This window comes from Globicephala melas, chromosome 18, assembly GCF_963455315.2.
Source record: "Globicephala melas chromosome 18, mGloMel1.2, whole genome shotgun sequence".
Taxonomy (NCBI): domain Eukaryota; kingdom Metazoa; phylum Chordata; class Mammalia; order Artiodactyla; family Delphinidae; genus Globicephala; species Globicephala melas.
Window position 1 is genome coordinate 23,011,188 of NC_083331.1, and position 26,251 is coordinate 23,037,438.

Genomic DNA, 26,251 nt, shown 5'->3' on the forward strand with positions numbered 1-26,251 from the left:
GGGTTCAGACAAGAACGGTTCATTTCTCCACAACGTTCAGAACTTCTGCACACCCAGAATTCAGTGCCGCATGCTGAAGAGACTACGGACCAGAGAATTGAAACTCAGCATCATTCTAATGATTGACAAACACTTGTCAAGCATCTTCTTGTGTTCAAGACACTGTGGACCCAGGGGGTATGGAGAGAGCTAGACACAGCCTACCCTGTGCTCTGAGGTGTGAGATACTTTTAAAGAGATAAATAAGCATTTTAAGTTAATAGAAATACAGTGCCTGATGCCGAATATATTTTAAGCCGTTAATTTAAATTCAGGATAAAGCAGAATGAGCATCACTCTCCAGTGTATGTACCTAACCCACTGTTTGGTGAGTATACATTGTACATTGAGCACAGATTTTAGAAGAGAGTAAATCTAAAACGGCGCTTGCTTAATAGACGACCCTTAAACCATTCCATATGCACAAATGCTCTTGGGTTTTAATTACACCTTATTTAAACTCTGAGCTCCTTATAGGAGCAAATACTCTCTTAATTATGAAGAATGTTTTCTGGGTTGTTAAGTTTCCATGGAAACTCACCACAAAATAGGTACGGACCTTTTTTTTTTTTTTGATTCCAGTAAGAAGTCAAAGATTTTCCAGCTCTTTCAGCCAACAGAGTCAAATTAGGGACTCATAATTAAGTTCACTTGGAATCAGCAGTATTCAGTCTGTCTAAACAGTTTCATATATAGCTGGAAGTCTTAGGTTAAAAAAATTAATAGTAAGCCTCTCTCAGGCTATCCCCTGATCTCTTTGAACACCAGGACTGCCTTCATTTTTCTGATTCAGTTTATTTCCTGTATGGGAGTGCTTTTGAAAGACATAAGAATGCCCAACAGATTACAATTAGGCACGAGTCCAAGAAGAGGTTCACTGCAGCCCCCAGCACCAGCCTGGGCACAGAAGGCAAGGGCTACTGGATTCCAGTTCAGGGTCCTGCAGCCGACTGATGGGGGCCTGACGGGAGCCATGTCACTCGCAGCTGGTAGAAGCTTCCTTTTAGGAAACATTGAGTGTGATCCTAGCAGGCTTACTCTGGGGTCGCTCAGAACCGGGCAGAGGGACAAGGGCCTTCAGGCGTGCAAAGTGAGATGGCTCAGTCTCACATGCCTGGGACTGTGCTCCCTGCCCAGCAGATCCCAAAGGCAGGAGTACCAGTGGTGAGAAGGATAGGCTGTTCGTAGGCCTTCTGTTTTCCCACGTGGCGAGCGTCTGAAGGAGAAGTAGAACAGGGATGTGTGTCCATCCGTCACCGCCAACGTAAAGACGAGGCTTGTATTTCCAACCGCGACAGAATGTCTTCTGGGAACCCAAGGGCCAAACGAGGAGGTGTGATTAATTAAAACTTCCATGGCTTAAAGATGACGAAATCAGTCTTCCGAGGCGGGCTGAGCAGCCTGCTTCTTTCCTAATCTCTTGAAATAGAGCTTCATTTGCAAGGAGACAAGGCTTTTTTCTCTGTTTCTTCCCTTTATTTATTTATTTTTTTAAATCTTGCTAATCTTGCCACAGGAAATCAAATCATTGTTTATTTGGGGTAGATTTTTCGGACCCTTGATTTCATGTGCAGTTACAGTTCCCATTTCGTAATGGATATGTTTCTGAACAGTGTAGAAATCAGTTCTCTACCTTTTAAATGTAAGAGGCAGATGCTGTTAAACCGACCCCATGCAGCAGGATTCCTCTGTCACGGCAGCACTCCTGTCCAACCAGACCGTGCTTATCTGTTCTGTAAATTCACATTTGGAGGCTAAACTGTCTTTAAGCGGAGACCCCCTTATAATCGTAGTTTTCTGTAGCCCTCCACAGTGCCGTGTTCCCAACATCGCTCTCATATACGCACAGATTTTCCATAATCGTGTGTTTCGTGTCACATCGATTTGGGTTGTTGAAATTGTGTTGTGTCTCGGAGACCACAGATTTTTCCCTAATGCTCCAGCCGTTCAGCTGAGCGGCGCCTCCAGAAAACCCAGGTGAGCCCTGGTTGAGGGTCTCCATCAGTTCACACCTGGTCAGTACTAGCTTGGAGCCGGCTAGGTTCTCTGAGTCGTTTTCTGTGTGCCAGCCCGGCACATGCTCCCAGCTCAGCCACCTTGCAGAGAAGACTCCGGCTCTATCAAGCCCTGGCTTCTGGCCTGGTGACAGGAGCCCCTGGACTGTGGTGAAGGGCTCCTGGGCTGATGGGTAGTTGGCAGGCAGAGGAGAAAAGTGAGGAACTTAGCAGCCAATGTTCAGAAAGGGAGAAGTGCGGAGACCTTGACCCAGGAGGAATGGAGACAAATGGCCAGTGGGCCGCACGAGGTCACGGCACAGCCGCCCGTGCCCAGCCTGCGGCGCTGTGATGCCTTTCAACTGCCAGGAGCACCATGATCTAGATTGCAGTTTATTATGTTTTCGGGGCATTTCATTCTGATAAGTTTTGATGCAGGATCATTCCGTAGGGGAGTAGATTTAATCCTGTTTTCTTAGCAGGCTCTGAGGACACTGAGGGAATATTTATGTAATAAGGTGCAAAGTTGCTATGGAAAATACTATAGCAACCTAACATCTTCGCAGAGCCAGGCAGCCACTTATAACAGCAATCTAAATTTACATTTATTTTAGTGTCATTTTATCGACACTCTTAGTATCTCATTCTGACAGGATGTTAAAATATGTTTTCAGCTTGCATCTGAGCAAAATTAACACAGTGTTGTTGGAATTTAAGTGGGGTTTGCACAACTTCTGGAAAAAAGCAGAATATTTTCGAGGGAGTTTAGATGACAGAATCTGGGTAAGTTCGTAACTCTCTTCTTTCTCTTTCCTAAATGTACGAAAGAATTCCTTAGTGGCATTTATTCCTAGTTTTTCCTCTTAGTTGGTAACTAATGAGTCAGAATTTTCTGATTACCAAATGAGGATTATCCTTTTCGACACTGACGTAATTTTTTAAGTGCTCACCTATGATTCTAGCTGGCGCTTATAGAAAACACTTTTAGTACATCAGCTCATTGCCCTCCAGCAGCATGTGACTTTTTGATAATGAAATCTATTTTTTATATAAAAAATACCTGTTCATTTTGGAAAGTCTAATGATTAAGAATAATAAAAGTGTTAGTTATAACACTACAAAAGACTCTTTAGTTTCTGATTCGTTTTCTTCTTCACAGCCTAACTATATAAGCATTTTTGTATGTATTTTTTAATATATACATGATTATGTTTTTAGTCAGACCTTTTTGTGTAACAAGTGGGGTTTTTTAAAGCTTTTTTTGTATATTAATGAAATAGAAAATACAGAGCAAATGCGTGTATATCCTTTCTGGATCATGGGCTCCTTCCCGTGAACCTTTAGGACTTCAAGCTGTAATCTTTGAGCTGGTCAGAGTAGATGCCTGAGGTCATTAAAGCCTGAAAATTGGGCCAGCCCTCCCCAAAGCATCTTTTAGGTCCCTTAAATGTGAGTGTGGCAGGGAACTATAGATACGTAGCTGGTTAGTAGTGGAAAGATAGTATCTATTGATTTTCTTCTCTACCTCTCCATCTGAAATCTTAAAGTGTGACTTTAACACTGTTAAAGTGGGACATTGGCCAAAAGAATCGATACCAGACTATATTAAAACCTATGCTGCTACCAGCTTCTTGGCCCTGATGTACTGTTTATGAACACCATTGTCCTAATTCTCCTGTGCTTTTATACCGCATCGTTCATCAAGACACAGTTGGCGACATAAAGTTATTGTACCTTGACTCCTAACACTGTTGCCTATAAGCTTCATTAATCCAAGACCTGAAGATCTACTGAAGGAATACAGAAAGTGAGGACAGATATCCAATTGAATTCCAGTGAGCCACACTCCGTTAAATGCCCCATAACTAATGGAGAAAGTAATTGACAGAAGTAGCAGTCATTATTTCTCCCCTTTCTTAGAAATTCCACCTTCCAGTTGTGATACTTCGAAGCGCTGGACATTGAAGTTTATAGCAATTTTAAAAATTATTATGATAGTGCTCCCACGTCTAAATGGCTTAGAGACTCCTCTCTTTTACTGGCGTGCATGTCCTTGATCCCAAAGAATGCTCAGCAGACCTTCTCCCCAGCTCCAGGACACAGTGTGGGAAGCTTTCTGGGAAGGGGCTAGAGAAGGGACATTTTATTTGAGACTCCCCATTACCAGCAGAGAAGTAGGGAGACAGATTGCTGGAGCAGTCGATTCATTGTAGTGCTTCAGGGCGGGTGTTGCAGGTTCTCTAATGAGCCCATTGTACTGATAACTTCTAGAGCCGCTGTGTCCCAGAGACCTCTGCATTCCACTTCCTGCATGTGGGTCATTGCCGCCTGATGCAGTTACCCACATTTTCACTTATCAGAATTACCTTAGGAATATGTAAATATCTAACACTAGGGTATCGGTTAATTAATCATATATCCATAAGCAGCCTTGAAAGCAACCATGTTTTAGAAAACTATATAATGGCATGAGAGAAGGTTCTCTGTATATTGCTAAGTGATTTAAAAAAAGCAATTACAAGTCAATGTACAGATCATTCCAATTGTGTGTTTGTGGATGTGTTGTATTCACAATTTATATGTTAGGGGGAAATCTGTAAGGAGATAGGTCAAATATTCAGAGTGACTATTTCTAGATGGTGTGATTACCAGTGATCTTTTTTCTTATTTTTGCATCTCAAAAATTTCTACAGCACATACATGTATTATTTAAATAATTGGACTACAGTAAATATTAATATAAAAATTACCCAGGAGAATCTGTGGTGAAGTTTGTATTGATTGAGGTACTACCCGGCCATTTTTAATCATAGGAAAGTTGAAAGTGGTCATGAATAGTAACTGGTATCAGATGACAGAAGTTTATTGAATTGCCCTCTTTTGCTTCAAATTGGGGAATAATCACCTTTAATTTTCCGTAATATTTTACCTTCCTAGACCACATCGTCTTGCAGTTTCCTCTTCCAAATATGATCATATTTGCGTGACTATTTAATTAAGGATCCAAGAAATAATTCAAGTTCTGATCCAGGCAGACATGTTGAATTCTCACCCACAAGGAGACTGGCAACCATGAGTCCCTTCAGATATGAAGAGGCCCTTAGAAAGCACCTTGCATAACCTTCTCCTTTCTTCACAAACAGGAACGTGCAGTCCCATGTTGAGCAGTTAACGTTATTTGCCCAAGATAGTAAGTGGAAGGTACTAGAACTAGAGCTAGTACTAATACTAGGTATTAGTACTAGAACTCAGTACTAATTTCCTTCTTTCCACGTTGATGACCTTTCTATGGCACTACTAAATGTTGTGGGGAAAAAAAGCTCCGGAATAGAATATCCCTCAAATGCCGTAAGTGGCATCGTAAGAGTCAGTAAAATCAACCAAGGATTTTGAACGCCTGCTACGTGCGTGGCACCATGATGCCGTCTGGAAACAGAGGTAGGCCGGAGATGTTTATTACCTTCAAATGTTAATCCAGACCAGGCTGACTGGGGCTTTTGCTTAGTCTTCCCATTACTTTCTGGATTTTTCTACTGACTAGCAAGAGAGTGGCTTCAACATAGGCAGTGTATCCAGCAAACTGTTTTCTAGCCCATTCCAACAGAAATGCCAGCTTTTAAAAATATTCAGGAAATTGGCACAGTCCCTTTTCTTGCTGAATGATATTTATTTCCTCATAAACAACCAGCTCTATGGCTTTGGGCAAGAAGAAGAACTGCTTTGAAGAGGCAAAGTACATCAGGAAGGAATCATGCCATGTCATGTATTCCTTTCGTAAACCAGACACACTGTCACAGCCTGAGTGTTCCATTCCCTGACTCTCCAAAAAGGTAAAGAGAAAAAATAAAACTACTTCTCTAAACACAAGCACAGATGTGATGATGGATCTGCAATGATCTGAGCTACAATATTTGTTCTTTGATTTCCCGTCTCATCCCATGTTTCCCCTGCATCCCCAGGGCCTGGGAGAGCCTACCTGAAAATCATTCATTGACTCTCCATCTAATTTCAAGACTTACTGAAGCGCTGTCCATCCTTCCTTGTTCCTGAGGCTTTTCTTTATGAGATCTACCCCTCAATCAATCTTAAAAAAAAAAGTTTGAGGGAGAGCACCTACAATAATATCAATGTTATTGAGATGCACAGACTCAGGGAAGTTTTGATCGGGAAGAGATCTTAGAAGTAACGTGTCCTCTCCCTTCTTACCCCATGTTCAAAATTAATGAGAAAAATGCGGTTTTTACCCCCAAACAATAATCAGCTGGAATGCTGAAAAATGTCTACAAGTTTGTATTGGGGTATTTTTTTTTTTGTAATTACAAGTTTTCACGTAAAACTTAAGTGATAACACACATTTGGCAAATCTCTTGGAAGTAGGATAAGAGATTTAATTCTTCTTTTAGTGACTTACTAGTCGGTTGATTAAGAAATGTCTCCACCTGCCATACTAGACTTTTCTCATATAGTTTATATAATCCGAACGTCGTAAAGCCATCCATTTCTCTATCCTTAGCTCTTTGCTTCCATGAAATTGTCTTAAGCAACGCCATAATACAAAGCAATGATAAAATGAAAACAAAGATTTAGTGAATTCTTACTTATGATGTGTATGGGACCGTGATATCGTTTGTCTTGCAGTGCCATATTAAGGGGGGAAAAATAGCAGACAAAGTCTTGTAAGGCTACTTGAAACTCAGTCTTCGATCTGAGAGTGGTGTTTATCTGCTCTGAAAAATCCCTGTAGCTCACCAGAGTTCTCCTTTTCCTGGAATAGCACTGGATCGTGGGTCCATAAAGCTCTCGCTCTCAGAAGTCAGAGCCAGAGCTAGCAGATAAACTCTAACATGCAGAGCTGTGAGAGCTGAGAGTATCTGAGAAGAAGTTGTGTAAATCTGTTCATCTGAACTCTTACCGACCCTGTGGAAGGTTTTGTTTGGTTCTTTGTTTTGAGCAAATAAAGGTGAACACATGCTGAGATGGAGGACCTTCTACCCACTCTGCTCCTTCAAGACTCGCTTTCTCAGAGGAATTCTTCTCACCTTTCAGAAACAAAATATTTCATGCTAATTCCTGCTTAATTGGAGGGAAGTCATTTCTTTAAAATCATTGAATATGAATTTGAAGTCTGTTTCATCCCCGTCCTCCTTAATTCAATCAAGGTTATCTCCTAAACTTGCCCAGACAGCACTATTTCTCAATTAGAAAAAGGGGTAGAGCTGTTGTAAAGCATTTAGCATCTGATTGATAGCACTGAACTGGGGCTTCAGCACTTGCAGAGGGATTCTAAGGAGTCCCCAGTAAGAATATTCATTGCTACATGGAAAAGTGTACTCTTCAGAAACCAAAAGCAAATCATTTTAACGAAGAAGGCAAAAACTGCTTTTTTTACGAGGATGTGAGAAAGATGATTGTACTCAATATATAGCGGGTTTTAATATCCGAACAACTCTCTCCCAGGGAAAACTTGCTATAATTTAGCCATCCAGACAGTTTATAAAATGCATGCACTTTTCCCTGCCCAAGGACTCTGAGTCTGTCGAAGCAGGATTTTGTGGCACTCAGGCTCTGGGGATGGGAAGAAGTAACGAGAAGAGGTGTCCAGTTGACAAATGGGAGCTGGAGCCATCCAACTGGAGAAGAGATCAAGGGTTCCGAAAATAAGTCTTTGAGAGACTTCCTTCCAACTTTCCTTCCCATTTCCTGGGCCTGACTGAGGAACGCCGAGCTCACCTTGACGCTCTTTCGAAGAGGGGTGGTCACACCACTAGAAAAGCTCTGAGAAAGTGGCCTACGTGAGTGAGAGTTGGTGTCCCTGGAAGAGAGGTTTTAGAGTCACCCAACAGAGTGCAGAAATAACTTTGAACCAGATGAGGTCAGAGGCCCCTTGAGGGATCGTCGTTTTGTTTCCAGCATGGCTTGGCAAATGATGTCCCTTCCCTAAGCCTCGGCCTTCTTAGCAGTAACATAAGGCTCATCCTAAGAGGGTTTCCTTGAGGTTGTAAGAAATAACCGATGAAGGGTTTCCATGGCACTTTGCAAATGGTACTGTGACAGTGTGGGGAATGGGTACTGCTAAGCAGTAACAAAGGTAAAATGAGCAGTTCCCAGCCCTAGACCTGGGAAGCTTTATACAACAAACACCAATGCCTGGGGGGGGTTAATGCCCGGGAATCTGTGTTATTAAAATGCTCCTCAGACGAGTCTGACGCACAAAGGATTGGAAACCACTGGCGCGTGACGTGAAGATTGATGGCTGTCAATTATAGGTGGGAAAGAAGAAAAAAAAAACAAGTAGAGGTAAGGTAACAGAATATGAAAACAAGAAGAAAATGAAAATGAAGTAGAAGATAACAATGATTAGTGGAGAGGAACTGACTGACATGGGCAATGATGAAGTGACTGACATGGGCAATGTTAAAGGACCAAAGAAAGAAGAAACGAAAGGGAGGTAGTTTAGTCGTTTAAATACGGCGTACGTGACACAGATGGAGAACCCCCCTCATCATACCTGTGCGAGATGCATCCAAGTATCCTTTGGTTAATTGGAAAAAAGACTAGCTGGGAGGAAAGGAAAAATTAAAGTAGCCTGGATGCAGAAAGACAGAGTCCCTGCTTTTCTCTGATGCTAGGGGAATAGCCAAGGACTGTTTTCTCACCCATCAGTGGTGAGAGAGAGAAGCAGGGATGCCTGGGCATTTGCCAAAGAGAAAAGCCTCAGAGGACGTCGCAACTGGTCCGGGGAGAGTGTGCACGCAGTAAGGGCCTCCTCTCCTCCACTGAGAGGCTGGTCCAAGGGCCCTTGGTCAAGGGTGATTAGTTCCCGCAGAGCACGGAGGTATAGCTCAGCCTCTCCTGGGTGCAGGCCACAGACCTGCTGCCGAGCTTTCCCCAGAAGTATGGCTGCAAGGAAAAGTAATACACAACCACGTGCAGTAGGTCAGAAAAATGTGTTCTGGAGACCCTGCCTGGAGGATTTGTGAAAGCAGTCACGGTATCATCACGGGAAAGGCAGTGACCCGCATTCGGAGAGGAGCAGGGAGATAGATGGATGAAATGTGAGAAGGCAAGGCAGACGGCAGAGAACCCGGGAAGGCTGTGTTGGATGGTAAAGGCTGGAGAAGAGCAGGTCCTTTCAGTAACAGAGAAGCCGTTAGAAAAGGCTGAGAGAAAGCAGGCATCAAAAAACAATGAAAGAAACACAAGCCTGGACAAAGGTTATGAAGAAGTTGGGATCTGGTCTCTAAAGGCTAGTGAAGAGGTTCCAGAACTTCGGTGTGCGTTAGAGTTACTCCAGAAACTTGCTGAAATGTACAACCTCAGGCCCCCACTTCAGAAACTCAGATTCAGAGGGTCTGGGATGGGTCTAGGAATTCTCACGTATGAGGTACCGTGGTGGGACAGATGGAGGCTGTGTGTGGAACAAGCTTCGGGGACAGCTGGCCTGGAGACACCAGCTACTTTTTCATACCAGTGCCCTTCTACCTTGGTTACGTATCTAGAGAGGATGGGAATCTTCTTCCCTGATGCCAGGCACAAACATGTGGGCTTAAATAAACCAGTCTCAGCGTTGGTAAGGAGGCTGGTAGGGAGGGGAATTCACTGCCCACCACTGCCCACCAGCCGTGGTTCCCACTCCGTGCACTGGATAGAGTCTGTGTGCAGCACCAAACCCAAGGGAAGAGAAAGCCTTTCTGTTCAGCTCATCTTTGTTATCCCAAGTATTTGGTGTCTTAAAAGAAAAGCTTTGTGAGAAATGTCACTCTTCCTTGCAAAGGGCAATGCCTAGGACGGAGAACACACTTCAGGTGTGGGCTGACCTCCGCTGCACATTTCAGAGGGATATGTTTTATGTAGTAGAAACCAGCTGTTAGAGAGAGAGAGAGAGAGAGAGAGAGAGTGTGTGTGTGTGTGTGTGTGTGTAGGGGTTTAGAAGGAGTAGAAAAACATCACTCCTTGAGGGGAAGTTTCCTTGAAGAAAATTGGAAGTGACCATTTGTTAAAAGGGAAGGAAATCTGCCAGTTGGGAGGAGAGAAAGGTGTCGGCCCCGGCCCTGGCATTGCAGCCAGAGGAGAAATAGAGGAGTAATGCCTTCGGGGGAAGGGTTGCTGTTTAAAGCTACTCTGTTTGGATGAGACCAGCCACTAGTGAGGGTGGAGCACGGTCCTCCGGAGAGGTGTGCCATCTGTGAGGGGGGAACATGGCCAGGGAGGGGGCACTGTTCCTGAAGACCCGTGTCATTCTGTGATGTATCCTGGTCTAAGTCGGATGGCCCTAAAAAAGACTCTCTAAAGCTTTCAGAGAGTTAGAAAAAACTATACCTGCATCTTGGAAATCGAAACAGGGATTGCAAGTGAAAAAGAAAACTGAAGGCTAAGCAAAAACAAAACAAACAAAAAAAAAAACGAGAGTTGGGGGGAAGTGCCCTTCTGGATGTGTCTGCTGCCGGGACCCGAGTCGTCGGGCCCTTAGCAACCCAGCCTCCCCTCCTCCCTGCACCCATCTTGCCCTGTCTCCTGGGCACTGGCTCCTTCTGGAGTCGGCAGGGTCCTTTGGGAAAGTGGTCCTCACGGTGGGACGGCCCCACCCCACTCCCTGCAGCTTTTCACAGTGTGAGCCTGACTTCAAGGCCCAGCCCCACCCCGCCTTCTTCAGAAAGGAGCCTCACCCACCCCCAGCTTTCCTTTCCCAGCCTCTTCCTCGGTCTGACCACCACGGCTCGTGGTGGGGAGAGGAGGGAAGCGGCCTCCCCACGTCCATACCTGTATCGTTTTCCCCATCGCTGGGCGTGGAGCCCCCGAAGTCAGGCGGGTGTGCTTGCCTAGAGCAGGCTCTGAGCCGAGGTTTGCGGGACTCACTGCAGCTGTGCTTCCCTGAGGACTCTCAGGGCATCCCTCACCCAGCAGAGCATCCTCCAACCTTTTAAATGGCAGACACCCTGCTGTCGGGAGAAGCGAGCATGCCTCTTTCCTTCACTTACTTTCCTCCAAGGACGATGGGAGAGTTGGGGGAGGTATTAGATATAATAACGTCAATGGAAAAGCGGTAAGGCGTGAATGAGGTGAATTCTCAGCGGCGTCAGTGGCCCGGAGGCACCGCACAGTCACGGCCACCGGTGCAGACCGCTTCCTTAGGAGGAGTTCTGTGGACAGGGCGACAGAGGATTTTCTTTTCCTGAGTCACCTGCTGCAGGTCGTGCCCGCAGACTCGCATTTAAGCCATTATAATAACAAGATCCAGCTTACCTGCACTCTCCAAATTACCCTCATTCCACTGGCCTCACACGAAGATGGAAATAGACCCTGCATTGTGCTTCTGGTGAGCTCTCCCTAATCGCAGCTAATGCGCAGACTGTAACGCACACTACAAATAGAAGATGTTATGTCAATGCTAAGTTGTAATAATAGTAATCCTGCAAAACCGTAGCTGAAGGTACTTCCGCCAGCAGTTGGAGGAAGGTTGCTGCTTCAGTGGCGATACAGGTGTTACTGGAAAACAGATGGATTATAGTTCGTCCCTACCACGCTAGGCTGTCTAGCAAGAAAGTGTGCAGCAGGCGTCTCTGATGCTCTCCGGCTCTGTGCCTGGACGCTGGGGGGCACCGACATGACAGCATTCCAAGGACCCCGTGCTTTGTCTGGTCACCTGAGGGTCATCTGATGCTTGTCCTGGGCCTTCCTGAGCCTATTCAGACCCTGGGGAATCTGTGGAAGAGAATTTTCACTGCCTTTACTCCAGCTGAAGGCACAGGACACCTAGAAAAGCAGAACATAGAGGAGTTGGGTGGGGTAGGCACTGGAACACTGGTCCTTTGGGACTCCTGAGACCAGGCAGAGGCCTTGGACAGGGCTCTCTTCATAGAGCCTTTTATAAAAAAATTTTATTGAAATATAATTGATTTACAATGTTGTGTTAGTTTCAGTTGTACAGCAAAGTGAATCAGTTATAATATATATATATATCCATTCTTTTTCATAGACTCTTTTCCACTATAGGTTATTATGAGGTGTTGAATATAGTTCCCTGTGCTATACAGTAGGTCTTTGTTGGTTATCTATTTTGTATATAGTAGTGTGTATATTTTAATCCTAAACTCCTAATTTATTCCTCTCCCTTTACCCTTTGGTAACCATAAGTTTTCTATGTCTGTGAGTCTATTTCTGTTTTGTCAGTAAGTTCGTTTGTACCATTTTTTTAGATTCCACATATAAGTGATACATGATATTTGTCTTTCTCTGTCTGGCTTACTTCATGTGGTATGAGAATCTCTAGGTCCACCCATGTCACCGCAAATGGGCAATATTTCATTCTTGTTTATGGCTGAGTAATATTCCATTGTATATATGTGCCACATCTTCTTTATCCATTCGTCTGTTGATGGACACTTAAGTTGCTTCCATGTCTTAGCTGTTGTGAATAGTGTTGCTGTAAACATTGGGTACATGTATCTTTTCAAATTAGAGTTTTCTCCAGAAGAACAGAGCCGAAGGAATCAGGCTCCCTCGCTTCAGACTATGCGACAAAGCTGCAGTCATCAAAACAGTATGGACTGGCACAGCAACAGACATCTAGATCAATGGAATAGGATTTAAACAGGACAGAAAGCCCAGAAATAAACCCACGCACTTATGGTCAATTCATGGAGCCTTAATAACCGGCCGAGGCCCAGGAGCTCAGTGGTCGGTGGTCTCAGTGCAGCCATTTCAGAGGAGGGGGACACAGCATAGAAGGCAGGATCCCTGAGCAGATCAAGTCAGGCCTCAAGGCTCCAGGAGCCTGAGTTTAACTTCTGTATGGCTCATTCCCAGACTCCTGCTGCAGAAGATCTATGTGTGTTCGTTTTAAAATGGGCTTATCCTCTCTGCCTCCGTAGTGGAGCCCTTCTCCCGCAGAACAGTCCCCAAAAAGACCCAGCAAGGGAATGTTTGCCTCTGTTAGGAGCTGATCAGGTCCCACAGCAGGGTCCCTGGTTGCCTTCGCGTTCGAGCTGCAGCGCTTACCTGCGAGGGGCCACCCCAGTGCCATCACGTCGGGGAGTGTAGGTTCTGGAGTCCCCCTTGCGGAGGATAAACCCTGCACCTCCAGCCAGCTGTGCAAACCTCCACACCTCTCAAACTCAGTCCCATCACTTGGAAAATAAAAATATTAGTTGTATTTACCATGTCATGTTTTTGTGAAGGCAAAAGGAGATTGTGCAAACGTTGCCTGGCACATAAAATTGTTAGCTATTACTACCACTGTTACTATTCCTATGACTACAGCTACTCCTGCTGCTACTGCTACTGTTATTGGGGGAAAACGGGAAGGAAAACAGTAGTGACTGTACCTTTTGCCCAGATTTCCCCCTCCCTCCATAAGGAGGTGGCTGGGGCATGGAGACAGGGCTGGGACAGGACTGCCTTCACAGGTGCAGCACATAGGGCTGAGGCTCATTCAGAAGGTCGAGGAATGGAACCAGAATGCCAAGCTGAGCCTGTGGTGCCGTCAGACGTATTTGTTCAAACAAGCCAATTGTAGCTCCGGTTCAGAAGCCGGGGGATAGAAGCGGCCGTGGCCTGAGCTGCCACTCACCAAGTGTGGTCTCGGCCCTGGCAGCATCAGCACCACTCGGAGCTTGGAGGAATGCAGATTCTTAGGCTGCGTCCCAGACATACCCCATTGGAAACTGGGGAAGGGGCCCAGAAATACGTGTTTAGCACACCCACCAGGAATTTCTGATTCAAGCCAATATTTGGGAAACTCTGGGCTAGAGTAATGCCAGCTATTTTACAAATAAGTTCCAAATCTTCAAGTGTCTTTACCAAAGAAAAGTTCATTTCTTGGGCACACTAGAGTCCAAAGCAGATATTCTCGGTCTGTGGGCACCTTTCCTCCACGTGATGACTCAGAGGCCCAGGCCCACTCCGGCAGCAGGAAGATAACGAGGAATTGAGCAGAAGGCACACCTCACACCCCCCTCACGCTGCATCGGTGAGAACCAGTCAGATGGCAGCCCCTGGGCCAGTCGCCTCTCAGGAACAAGCTTCACTAAGCAGAGAAAAGCATGACACAGTGTGCCGTCTGTGCCGCAGCAGCGCCACTGGGCCCCCCACCCCAGGCACCCTGCCGGAGGAAGAGCAGAATGCAGGAAGGCAGATGGAGCCTGGGGACGGTCCCTAGGTGCCCAGGCCATGGGGGCTGGAAGGCGAGCTGATGTGGTGGCCGTATCTTCCAGGTCTCAGACCCATCCAGTCGTCCTGGGTTCTGGACCTTTCAGCACAAGTGCCTTTCTGGGCAGCAGCCGATGGAAACCTTGAAAAAGACATTCTTTGCACGTGGGGAGGAAATGCACAACTGGGCAGCGTCCTCCCAGCATCTCAGGAGGACAGCTGGCAAAGTGGAGGGGGGACCCCCCCCCACGACACCAAGACATACAGTTTTCGAGAAATCCAGATATTGTTAGAAACAGTATGTTAAAGTGTTCGATTATTTAGTTGCACCTTGCCTGAGCATGGAAGAGATACTAACATACTGTCAGCTTACAGGGACATAACCCAAAATAGCTTACATATTTTCATATAGGGCTAATTATTTTTCTGAGGCTGGCTCAGGGTGCTAAGAGAGAGATTTGAAGGCTTTCAGCAGAGTATTTACTTAAAGAAGGTAAGCATGCCATTATCTGTTCCCAGGGAAACACAGTAAGTAATGGAAGAGACAGAGGAGGAGGTCACTCTGACCATAATTAATACAAAGACTAATGGTTTATATAGGATCTAGTCAGGGGTGCAGCAAGGTGCTGTAATGCCTTTAAGCCTCTTCTTCAGCAGCGCAATTTAATCTGTGGATCAATTTATATACACTTTGGTAATTTTAGTAGCCTAGTGCTAAGTTCTGAAATGGAAGTTAATCTTGTTTAGCAGAGTTTTTCCAACGTTGTCCTTTTGGTTTTGATCCAATCAGAAAATCCCTGTAACAGAATTTTCCTAAGGTCCTAAGCAAGTATAAACTGATGCCTACACTGGCCTTCCCCTCATGGAGGCCACAGCTCTCCTCACATGGCTTCACTATAAATAGCTGATTGGTGAATGAATGAATGATAACCCAGAGGCATCGCTGGATTCAGCAGTGCCTTTAAAATCACCAAAGGAAGATTCAATTGTGTTCAGAATAGTTCACATTTAAAGTGTCTTCACTGTATCCTTTTTTAAAAATTTTATCGAAAATTGGTAATCCACATGTTAGCTAAATATTCTGTTTATTGGAACACAGTGCAGTCCACAGGGATTCCTAAAAAAGATGCATACTGTTGTTTATTTTTAATCCTTCTTGTTTGAATAGTGGATTGGTTGTGCTGTCTCTCAGGGGTCAGTTTTATCACAGAAGCTTGATTATACATTGTTCAAAACTGTTTACTTTAATACAGTGTCCTAGACAGAATGAAAGAGAGAAATGAAAGGGTGGGCCTTTTAAGTTTCTGAATTTTGAATACACTGAGAAATGATGTTAAGTTAGAAATTATTAGGATTTCGTTTCCTTTAGAGCGCTGGTCCAAGAAACTAATCTAGCTTCTTCCAGGAAGCTTCATCTGAGGGGCGGATGACGCTGAATACTGTTTACAAACAGGTGACCACAAGTTAAGTGGAGTCAATATATAATTTCTCACCCTTTAGAAGAAAACCACTTTGCTGCCACATGAGTAACCAACATTTTCTTTGCAAATATCAAGCTTGAAATTGTTTAATAAGGAATGTAAATCAGTTATATGCCCCAATTATAAAAACGTTGATGGGATTGGCTATGGTATTGATTTGGGGGGGGGGGGATGGAGTTACAGCTGCTGGGTTTTTTTTAATCTTTTTTTATATGATGATATCACATTCATATTCCAGAAATGCAAATGACACTGCATCCTACTCGGTAGGAACAGTGGTCAGTTGGCTTAAACCAAGAATAAGAAATGTCAGCCGTGCCATTCCACAGGCTTGTAAGAGAAGCCCTAAAATAATGGCTGGTGCGCGTCCCTATATGTATTTATGTTCAGAAAATTTATTGAAATGTTGCTAGCACATGCTTTATAGCTGCTTGCATTTTGCTACACAGATTTCAGCATATCTTGCAGACTATGCAATTCATTTGGAAAATGTGATTTCCATCCCTGCATACTAATCGATTTCTTCACAAACACCTGCTATCAGTTATGGTAATAAAAATGCCACTCTGAATTGAGAAAGGGCCAGATAGAGCTTCCTAAAGGAAATGACTTAAGTGTCTTTGAATGCTACTAAATGTAGTAATGTGCTTCTGTAGCGCCAACACTTTTTCCATCATTTGCATTTTCTGTAATTTTGCCCTATTACAACATCCCTCTCTTAAATGATGCCTCATAACCATTTCCTTAGGGGTTGGTAAACTGAATTGTCAGGAGTTGATACCTCAGGGTGTGGACAAGATCTGAAGTTGGGCTGTGCGGTGTTGAAAAAGCACTAGCTCATACTCCTGGGTATACCCTGGGTCGTTTCCCATTGTTGTTTTTTTTTTTTTTTGCGGTACACGGGCCTCTCACTGTTGTGGCCTCTCCCGTTGCGGAGCACAGGCTCCGGACGCGCAGGCTCAGCGGCCATGGCTCACGGGCCCAGCCACTCCGCGGCATGTGGGACCTTCCCGGACCGGGGCACAAACCCATGTGCCCTGCATCGGCAGGCGGACTCTCAACCACTGCGCCACCAGGGAAGCCCCGTTTCCGATTTTATGTCAGTCCCTGAAAACTGTAAAATTGGCAGTTCCTCTGTTTTGCACACACATGTACACCAAATAAAATTTCCTTTATTCATCCTCCTCAGCCTCCAGTTCATTCCATGCACCATTGCCAGACCAGTCTTCCTAAATCCCCGATTTCATCACGTCCTTCTGCCGCCTGGGCACCTTCAGCGGCTCTCAGTTGCCCTCCCCATTTGACCCTACCTCTCCAGCCTGACTTCTGAACCTCCATCCTCTCTCATCACCCGGCGTGGCTCAGCTTTCTCTCACTGCTTCCAGACAGACTCTTGCCTTTTGGTCAAGCTTCTCTGCTTCCTGCCCCAAATATTCTATCTTCAGTTCTCATCTCTGGGCTTTGCTGAGTGAGGTGCCCTTCCCCAGTTCTTGGGCTTTCACCCTTCAAAGCCCTCTTTTTTTTTTTAAGTAATTTATTTATTTTTGCTGTGTTGCGTCTTCGTTTCTGTGTGAGGGCTTTCTCTAGTTGCGGCAAGCGGGGACCACTCTTCATCGCGGTGCACGGGCCTCTCACTGTCACGGCCTCTCTTGTTGCGGAGCACAGGCTCCAGACGCGCAGGCTCAGTAGTTGTGGTGCACGGGCCCAGTTGCTCCGTGGCATGTGGGATCCTCCCAGACCAGGGCTCAAACCCGTGTCCCCTGCATTAGCAGGCAGATTCTCAACCACTGCGCCACCAGGGAAGCCCCAAAGCCCTCTTTTATTAATCCAGTCTGCCTTTTCCTTTCTCTTCTCTGAATCCCTGTAGGATGGATTCTCTTGCAATAAACCTTGACACTAAGTTAGTCACTTGTTTATTTATCCGACCAACATTTATTGAGTGCCTACTATATGCCAGGCATCCGGCTCTTCTCTCCTGCTTTGAGTGTGTTCCTTTCAAACGTGTTGGTTTCTATTATATTTCAAGCTCCTTGAGAGAAGAGACATACTCTGTCTCCTTGTCTTGTGATCCAAGATGCCCAGACAGGCTCGGGCATGGAGTACATATGCAGTAACTGCTTGTCGACTAATTGATCCCTGATGGTTTGAGGTAGGGAATTTTCTGGTTAATTGCGTGTTCTATTTGATTAGTATTTCAGTGTGTACTATACATAATCATTTTGCAAAGTAGAATACCATAAAACACTCAACTATAAAACTACTATTAACGTAATTTGATGGTTGATATTTAAGGAGGGAACTCACTGGGGTTTCAGAGCACCTCCGTACAGATCTGTCACCATCGCACGGTAATGTGTGGGTGGAACATCTGAGAGGCCGTCCTCGATTTGGCTCTGGGATTGGTAATGGATATGGTGTGGGGTGCGGAAATGATCCTGGACCGAGAACCTGCTGGACGGGGACTCCATGCCATGCCCTTACCAACCGGAAGTTACTTCTTTAAAGAAGCTTCTGATAAGAAGCTTTTAAAATATCTTCACCTTTCTTTTGCTTACAAAAGTAGAGAATGGATTTTCTGAAGGAGGGGGGAAGAAAGCATGGGAAACTGGTGAGAAAGTAGAGGGGGAGCATTTGGAGTTCTTTTCAAACAGTCTGGTAAGAACTAAACTCTTCTGGCTGGCAGAATAGCCCAGTGACAGGGAGCAGGGACTCTGGAGCCCAACCTGGGTTTGAAGGCTGTTGATGCTACTCTCTTTGTGGGATGAGACAAGTTCTCTAACTTGCCTGAGCTTCACTTTCTCATCTGTAAAGAGGGGGTGGTTAAGAGCAGCACCCACATCAGAGGCTTGATGGGGGGATGACGTGAGTTAGTTCACGGCCCAGCGTCTATTGTACAGAGAGTGCTTAGGAAGCTATTGTGATTACTGCAGAGACCACCAAGCAGTAAGCTGGAAACCAGCGAAGGGAGTCGCCGTCCTCAATTCTGTTTTGAACCATTCACTCTGTTCTATTCCATTTCAGTTGTTTTCGGAGCCTTGAGATGCGTAAGACCCTGAATTAAGTGTCTCGGTTTCTCAGTCAGGTGGAGATGTGAGTGAGCTCTGAATTTGCACGTAGAGAATTTCAGGTTTCAGGAGGGAGTATTAGGGTAGGAATCTGTTGGTGAAACAGATGGAACCAGGTCAGCATTCTGATAGGAGTCAGAGGGAACTAACTAACTAACTGACTCATGCAGTCAGGCTGACGCGGCAGTAGAGCAGGAAGGAACAGTGTGTGTGTGGATCAATCCCCAGCTCCCCTGGGCGGCTGCGGCTGCGTGCCTCCATTGGGGGGCCGCTGATAATTTGAAAGAAAGTGGCCCTCCAAGGAGCTAAGCCGTCCTGCCTTCCTGCCGAAAGGGAAAGGGCAGCCACGAGGTAGATAACGACGATTGCCTGGAGTTCTGAGCACTCTCATCACCTAGCAACACGGATCAGTTTCTGAGAGGGAGCCTAGGTCGGGGAAGAGATCAAGAGACAAGAATTTGGAAGGAGTCAGTCCTGTGCCCACAGTCATACATAAGACAGGACAAATAGAATAGTGAAAAATTCCCAAAGAAGCAATGCTCACCAGCTGCAAAATAAAGCACCCCAGGGTAGCTCATTTGGGTTTGGTACAAACGTTAAGAATCCGGTTTAGAATCCCTTTCGCACTGAAGGCTGTCCATCTAAGCGAGAAGGTCACTCACTTGAACTCATTCTGCTTGCCCCTCAGCCCTGGCCGCCCAGGCCTACGCGCTTAAAGAAGAGAACGACAGCCTCCGGTGGCAGCTGGACGCCTACAGGAACGAAGTGGAGCTGCTGAAGCAGGAGAAAGAGCAGCTGTTTCGAACGGAAGAAAACCTGACCAAGGACCAGCAGGTGCAGTTCCTGCAGCAGACCATGCAAGGCATGCAACAGGTACCTGCGCCCGCATTGGTGTCTTTGTTCTCGAGAGAAAGGGACGTGCGTACGCAGTGGCGGCTGTTTGCTGGGAGAGGTGGAGGAGCAAAAAGAACAGCAGAAAAGCTGAGTGGCTAGGTCAGGAAAGTGCTGATGACCGTGGAAGGGGAGGGTCAGGGGAGAAGCCACGCTAAAGAAATAGGTTGAAGCGCTACACCCTCGAAGTGGGAAGCAAAGGAAGAGAATCTAGGAGTTTGAAAGCTCCGTACATAAAATTTAGCCTCATGGCAAAAGGTCAGAAAATCCTTGCCAGTTGTGACCCCAGTGTTCTGTAATCTTAGAACTTCTCAAGTTAAAAGCAGGCAGACCGATTTCTCCAAAAGCGTGGCGAGTCTGTTTTTGAGATCGATGAATACGTAAACTGTGTTATTTCCATTTCTCTTGGACGATACTTAGGATGTAGACCGGTTCTCTGAACACACTGTGTATTTCAGAAACGTTTGTTGATGGGATGGATGAAGCACTAAAATTTGGGGCGATAGGTAACTTCAGAAACAGGCCAGCATCTCTGCTTTTGTTAAAGATCGACAGGCTTCATCCTGGCACACTCAAGTTAAAGCTGGGTCTTTCCAGCTCATGTAAGAAAGAGATAGAAGCTGTGGGCTTTGGAGGAAGCGGAAGGAACGTGGACTGTGGGAAATGAGGGCTTGAGGGGGTGGGAAAAAACTGGGCACTGGCAGCAGAGGGTAGAATCAAAGAGTGGTAGCTGGGTTTATGTCTGAAAACATTGATTGATACGTGATACTCTTAAGGTGTGTGAGTTATCTTAGAATAATATAGCCTAAATTATCATCACACATGGTTATTTGTGTTACTCCTCTGAGTATATAAATCTAACCACTCTTTTCTGGAAAAAAAGATTGTTTTCTATAAACAAGGAAAATATAAGCAAGATGATGGGCAATTATATAGTGAGTAGGATTTTTTTTTCAAATTCCCCCACCAATATTGACTGCTCTCTAAGAGCAGGAGCCTGAATTGCCTACAAAAGTGTCTCGATGATTAGAGGTAACTGCTGCTAAAACCTCCGCCAAGCAGGGAAAAAATAATTGAGAGGAAGCGATGTAAAAAAGCGTGGATCGGGATACAAACAAGTTAATGACCAAGTCACAGAAATTCTGTCTTAAACATCTCCTGCCATTTAAAAGCAATTTTGGCGTCTTGGCTTTGAGTCCTAACTCGCTGATGCTCACAGTGTGTGTTAGACAAATCAGCGAGATTCAGAGGTCAGACCCAGCCAGGAAAGTGTCATTACAGGCGGGGCTCAGGCCCCCCGCACTTGGAAATCGGTGTTAACAGCTGCCGCGGGGAGCTCCCGGGGCTTGTCCATCTGTCCGCACGTTGGGGGTGAGTGGCGCCCTTGCCAGGAGGAGGAGCGTCCGCCGTCTCTCATACCTCATGCGTCGGGCCCTCTTTGCCTCCAGGAAAGATAACTCTGGTTGCATGAAAAGTTGATATAAACCTTTAAGCTGTATATATAAGTCCATGCCAGTCTCTCACTTCGTCCCAGCTGACCCTCCCCCTCCCCGTGTCCTCAAGTCCATTCTCAACGTCTGCGTCTTTATACTACCAAATGTAAAATAGCTAGCTAGTGGGAAGCAGCTGCATAGCACAGGGAGATCAGCTCGGTGCGTTGTGACTGCCTAGAGGGGTGGGATAGGGAGGGTGGGAGGGAGACGAAAGAGGGAGGGGATATGGGGACATATGTATACGTATAGCTGATTCACTTTGTTATACAGCAGAAACTAACACAACATTGTAAAGCAATTATACTCCGATAAAGATGTTATAAAAAAAAAAACCTTTAAGCTGGTTGAAGATTCAAATCTGAAAGAAGTCAGGATGCGAGGGTGAGCTAGCCAATCTGGAAGAAGCATGCGGGGTGTCAGCGCCCCGCCCCAGTCCGCACTGGAGCCCCGCTGTGCATCCCCACGGAGCTCCAGCCCCTTAAAGGAGCAGTTCCGTTCTCGCGGCTTCTCATACATTTGCAGAATCTCCTTGTCCATAGGAAATGTGCTTTACTGTGTTTGTTTTGTTTGGGTAGGAATTTTGTTTGGGGGTTTGTTTTGGTTTGTTCTGGTTTGGTTTAAACCACAGAAAGTTATTGTCTTACAGTTCTGGACCTAGAAGTGCAAGAGCAGGGTGCTGGTAGGGTTGGCCCCTCTGTGGGCGGCGAGGGAGAGTCTGCTCCGGACTTTCCCCTTTCCTCCTCAGGTTTGCTGGCGAGCTTTGTCCTTCCTGGGCTTGTAGACGCATCACCCTGCTTTCTGCCTTCGTCTTCAGATGGCCTTCTCCCCGCGTGTGTGCCTGTGTCCCAATTTCCCCTTTTTATAAGGTCACAATTTGTATAGGATTAAGGGGCCCACACTATTCCAGTATGACCTCATCTTAACTAATGACATCTGCCGTGACCCTCTTTCCAAATAAGCTTGCATTCTGAAGTACAGCCTTTAGAACATCACCATATAAATTTGGGGGGACACAATTCAATATTTGTTGAATGGAGGAACGAATGGACAAAGGCACAGAGGCAAGAACTCGCCTGGTGCCTCTGGGGAGCTCTGGGTTGTTTAGGATTCTTGGATCATAAAGGGCAGGGCAGGGTGTGGGGAGAGGTGATGCCCTAGGGGTCTGCGCAGCACCTCCTTAGCACACAGAAAGCACTAGCGCAAAGGCAGCAGTTATGATTTCCATTTTCACTAGTCGTTAGCTGGATGCACAGTGATCACTGTGGCAACACATCTTTAATATAGTTTTTAAATATATGTGCTTATCTAAGAGTCATCTTTCTACCTTACCCGCTTTGAGTGAATCCCCACAACTTGCCAGTTTGAGCCCCACTGCAAGGAATTCTCCTGACTTTAAAACCCACCCTCAATCTGCCCTCTGTCCACTTTATAAGTCAGAAAAGCATCGTCTCCCAGGCAAGTCAACAGATAGAGGAGAGGGCTGGTCTCTCATAGGTCATTGCTTTAGCAATCCATATAGGGGAAATTATTTCTGCAACAAACAAGAATATAAACAGTCTTAACAGCCTTAAGACTAGCATAAAATTTTTAGAATTGTCTTCAAGTTTAGCCAAGAAGTTTCTAACCCTTCTTCTTTTCATCCCTGAAGCACATGTTCACTGACTTCCCATGGTTTCTCGTGAGTTCATGGAGAAAACTTTAAGGGCAGGGTTCTGAAAAATGAAAGAGCCTCGGGTGACTTTGTCTGGTTGTTTCTTAGCCTCCCCTTGCCTTGCATGTGAGTCACAATTTAATATTGGAGGTTTCACACGAAAGGAAATAATAGCTTGTATCCATGGTAACATGGTAGCCTTAACCTGATCTGAAGCTGGCAACAGAGTTAACCTGTCTCTGCCACAGGGAGAGTCAGGTTGCCGGCTTTCGTTTATATCTTTAGGTATCCAAGACAAGCATACCCGTATTTGAAATTCTTATTTACCTTCAGGTTACCACACTGAATTATTTTCTTAGGTCGATCGAGGTAAAATGTACACACAATAAAAATACTCTTGTGAGGGTTCTGTGAGTTTTGACAAATTCATACCGTCATGTCACCATCGCGACCACAATCAATATATAAAATAATTCCATCACCGCCCCCCAAAGTTCCCTTATGCCCCTTTTTAGTCCACCCCACTCCCAGCAATCCCTGATTCGTTTTCTACCCTCATGGTTCTGCCTTTTCAGGAAAGTCATATAAGTGGAATCGTACTGTGTACAACCTCTAGAGCCTGGCTTCTGTCACTCAGCATAACGAATTTGGGATTCGTCTGTGTTGCTGTATGTGTCTGTTGTTCGTTCTTTCTATGCTGAATGGCATTCCGTGGTAAGGAAGAGCCATGCTTTGTTTATCTAGTCACCAGTTAATGGACATTTGGGTGGTTTCCTGTTTGAGGCCAATATGAATGAATCTGCTATAAACATTCACTTACAGGCTCTTTGTTTGGACATAATTTTTCATCTCACTTGGGTAAATACCTAGGAGTAGGATTGCTGGGTCATATGGTAAGTGTGTTTGACATTTTAAGAAAATGCTAAACTGTTTTCCTAAGTGTCTTCCCATTGTGCTTTCCCGAGGGTTTACATGAGAATTACAGTTGTTCTGTGTCCTTATCAGCCAGCACTTGGAATGGCCAGTTGGTTTCTGTTTTATTTTACTCTGTCTTTTTTAGCCACTATAATACGCGTATATTAGTATCTCGTTATGGTTTTAACCACACCTGAATTTAAACAGGATCTGTATTTTTATTCACAAGGATAAGTCAGTATGTCATATTTCTAAATAACCAACTTAAAAATCAGAATTCTTTTTGAAGCCATGTGTAAATCATGTTGATAGGACTGGTAAATATTTAGATGATAAGAGGATACCATTATAAGCTGCTGGTTATAAAACTGTGAGTGACTAATGATAATTATGTCAGAAGGGTCCCAGCTGATGCTGTTTAATGCTGTTAGCAAATGTCATCTGAAGACCAGCTGTCTTAGGCCAGTAAACCATTAGCCCACGTAGAACTCTCTAACTCACTTGGCTTGCCATTATTAAAGACCAGGGCTAGTCAGCTGTCTAGACAATTTTCAGCAAGGGAGACCAGGGAAAAAAATTGGGGGAAAGAGGACTATTACGACCAACACCATTTTAGAAATTAAGTAATTGGTTTTTTTCCCTTATGCTCAAAGAGGAGTAGATGTGGGATTCTCTGTTTGTGTATTACAAAAGCTAATCTAGACTAATTTTATAGAAGAGGACAGAGAAATACAATAATGTTACTTTCTTAAAATACAAAGTAACCCCAGCTAGTTTTGCCAAAAGTTGGTCAAGGATACATATTAAGAAATATATTTCTTAATATTTCTTATATTTCTTATATTTCTTAATATATTTTGGGATATATATTAAGAAATAAATGAAAGTGTGTTGAAATGAGAACATCAGTGAGTGCATCTATCTGACCACTTAAGGAAAGTTAAGCATCTCTTGTGAAATCTCCTTTAAACGATTCAGTTGCTTAGTAAGTACATTTTTAGAGATAGTGAAAAGTTTGTGTTCGATTCCCCTCCTGATTTCATATGTAATGAAGTCTCACGTGTACATGTCAAAGTCAGGATCATTATTATGGCAGCAGGAGTCATATCAAGGATTGCGATGATGATGGCTGTGCTGGGGATGGTGACTGTGGCGGGGATGGTGACTGTGGTGGGGGTGCTGGCTCTGCTGGGGGTGGTGGTGGTTTTGATCATCAGAAAACTTTAGGGCAAGACAGGTAAAATGAACTTACCCAAGACAACTTTAGATAATTTCTTCTTAATTTCTGAAAAAAAGCATGTCCCTTAAAAATTTTGAAAATCCTAGAAAGGCCAGCAGCCCACTGCTCCCAGTGGCCTTCACAGGTGATGCTACAAAGAACTGGGGTGCGGGCTTCCCTGGTGGCGCAGTGGTTGAGAGTCCGCCTGCCGATGCAGGGGACGCGGGTTCGTGCCCCGGTTCGGGAAGATCCCACATGCCGCGGAGCGGCTGGGCCCGTGAGCCATGGCCGCTGAGCCTGCGCGTCCGGAGCCTGTGCTCCGCAACGGGAGAGGCCACAACAGTGAGAGGCCCACGTACCGCAAACAAAAAAACAACAAAAAAAGAACTTAGGCGAGGTGCTGCAGACAGATAACATGGATAAATGCAACAGGGATAACTGTTCACTTGTCATTTCTGTTTTCATTTTCTTTCTGAAATGCCCCGCAGTCATATAAGGGACCTACGAGGCTGATGCTCTGTGCCCATTGTCCTTTTTCTCATATTATCTGTTTAAACTTTATCTTTTATCCTTTCCACTGAAGTTTCTATTTGATAATTGTGTTATTTTATTTGCAAATGTTATTTCTGTTCTTTGTGTACTGTCTTTTCACACAGTCTTATTTTTTGGTTGCAGTATCTTCTCAAATCTTTTTGAGAATACTAATTAGAATTTTTAAATTCTTATTGTTCCTGAATCATTTCTATTTATTCCAGGACTGGTTGTTTGGTTTCTGTGTCTCCGTCAGTCTCTTTCATGCTCCAGGTTCCTTCTCACGTGAGATAATGTGTGGTAGCCTGTTTGTATCGGGGATGAAGGGCTGGGGTCACTTTTCTAGGACTCCGTGTGGCTTACTGATGGCTGAGTCCAGGTCACCTCCACAGCTGAGTCTTTCTCCTGCCCGGTGGCTCACTGACTGGCAGACTTCATTTTGAGGAGATTTGGGAATTGCACAAAGGCCAGGGTCTGTCCTACACTAAGAACTCCATGGAATTCCCTTCCCATTCACTCTGCTCTTTTAAGTTTAATCACTGACAGACATTTTAATTGCCTGTGGAGGAAGGAAAAAGCAAAAGCAAACACACATGGACCAGGTCTGACATTTTGAACAAGAACCTGTTTCGGGGGCTTTTAGCTTAATCCAGTTGTTTAATGAATCCTTGGTTAGCATGGTGCCCGGGGAGGGGGTGGGGGAAGAATATTACATGTTATTCCGGCTTTCCAGAAACAAGGGAAGGGAAGAACAGTGAGCACATTTTCTGAATGTCTAAGAGACAGGAACATAGGAACTTAAGGCAGAATATTTTGGAATATAGG

The 26,251-nt window shown here is 45.0% G+C and overlaps 1 protein-coding gene across 7 annotated transcripts in view; it reads left to right on the plus strand.

Annotated features, from left to right (window-relative positions):
• ENOX1 (ecto-NOX disulfide-thiol exchanger 1) overlaps window positions 1–26,251 on the plus strand; it is a 604,918-nt gene that overhangs the window by 490,692 nt on the left and 87,975 nt on the right. For all 7 annotated transcript variants that reach the window (XM_030882173.2, XM_030882177.2, XM_030882178.2 and 4 more), the window contains one exon: window positions 19,415–19,599. In XM_030882173.2, the coding sequence (XP_030738033.1) occupies window positions 19,415–19,599 (185 nt within the window). The remainder of the gene's footprint in view (window positions 1–19,414; window positions 19,600–26,251) is intronic.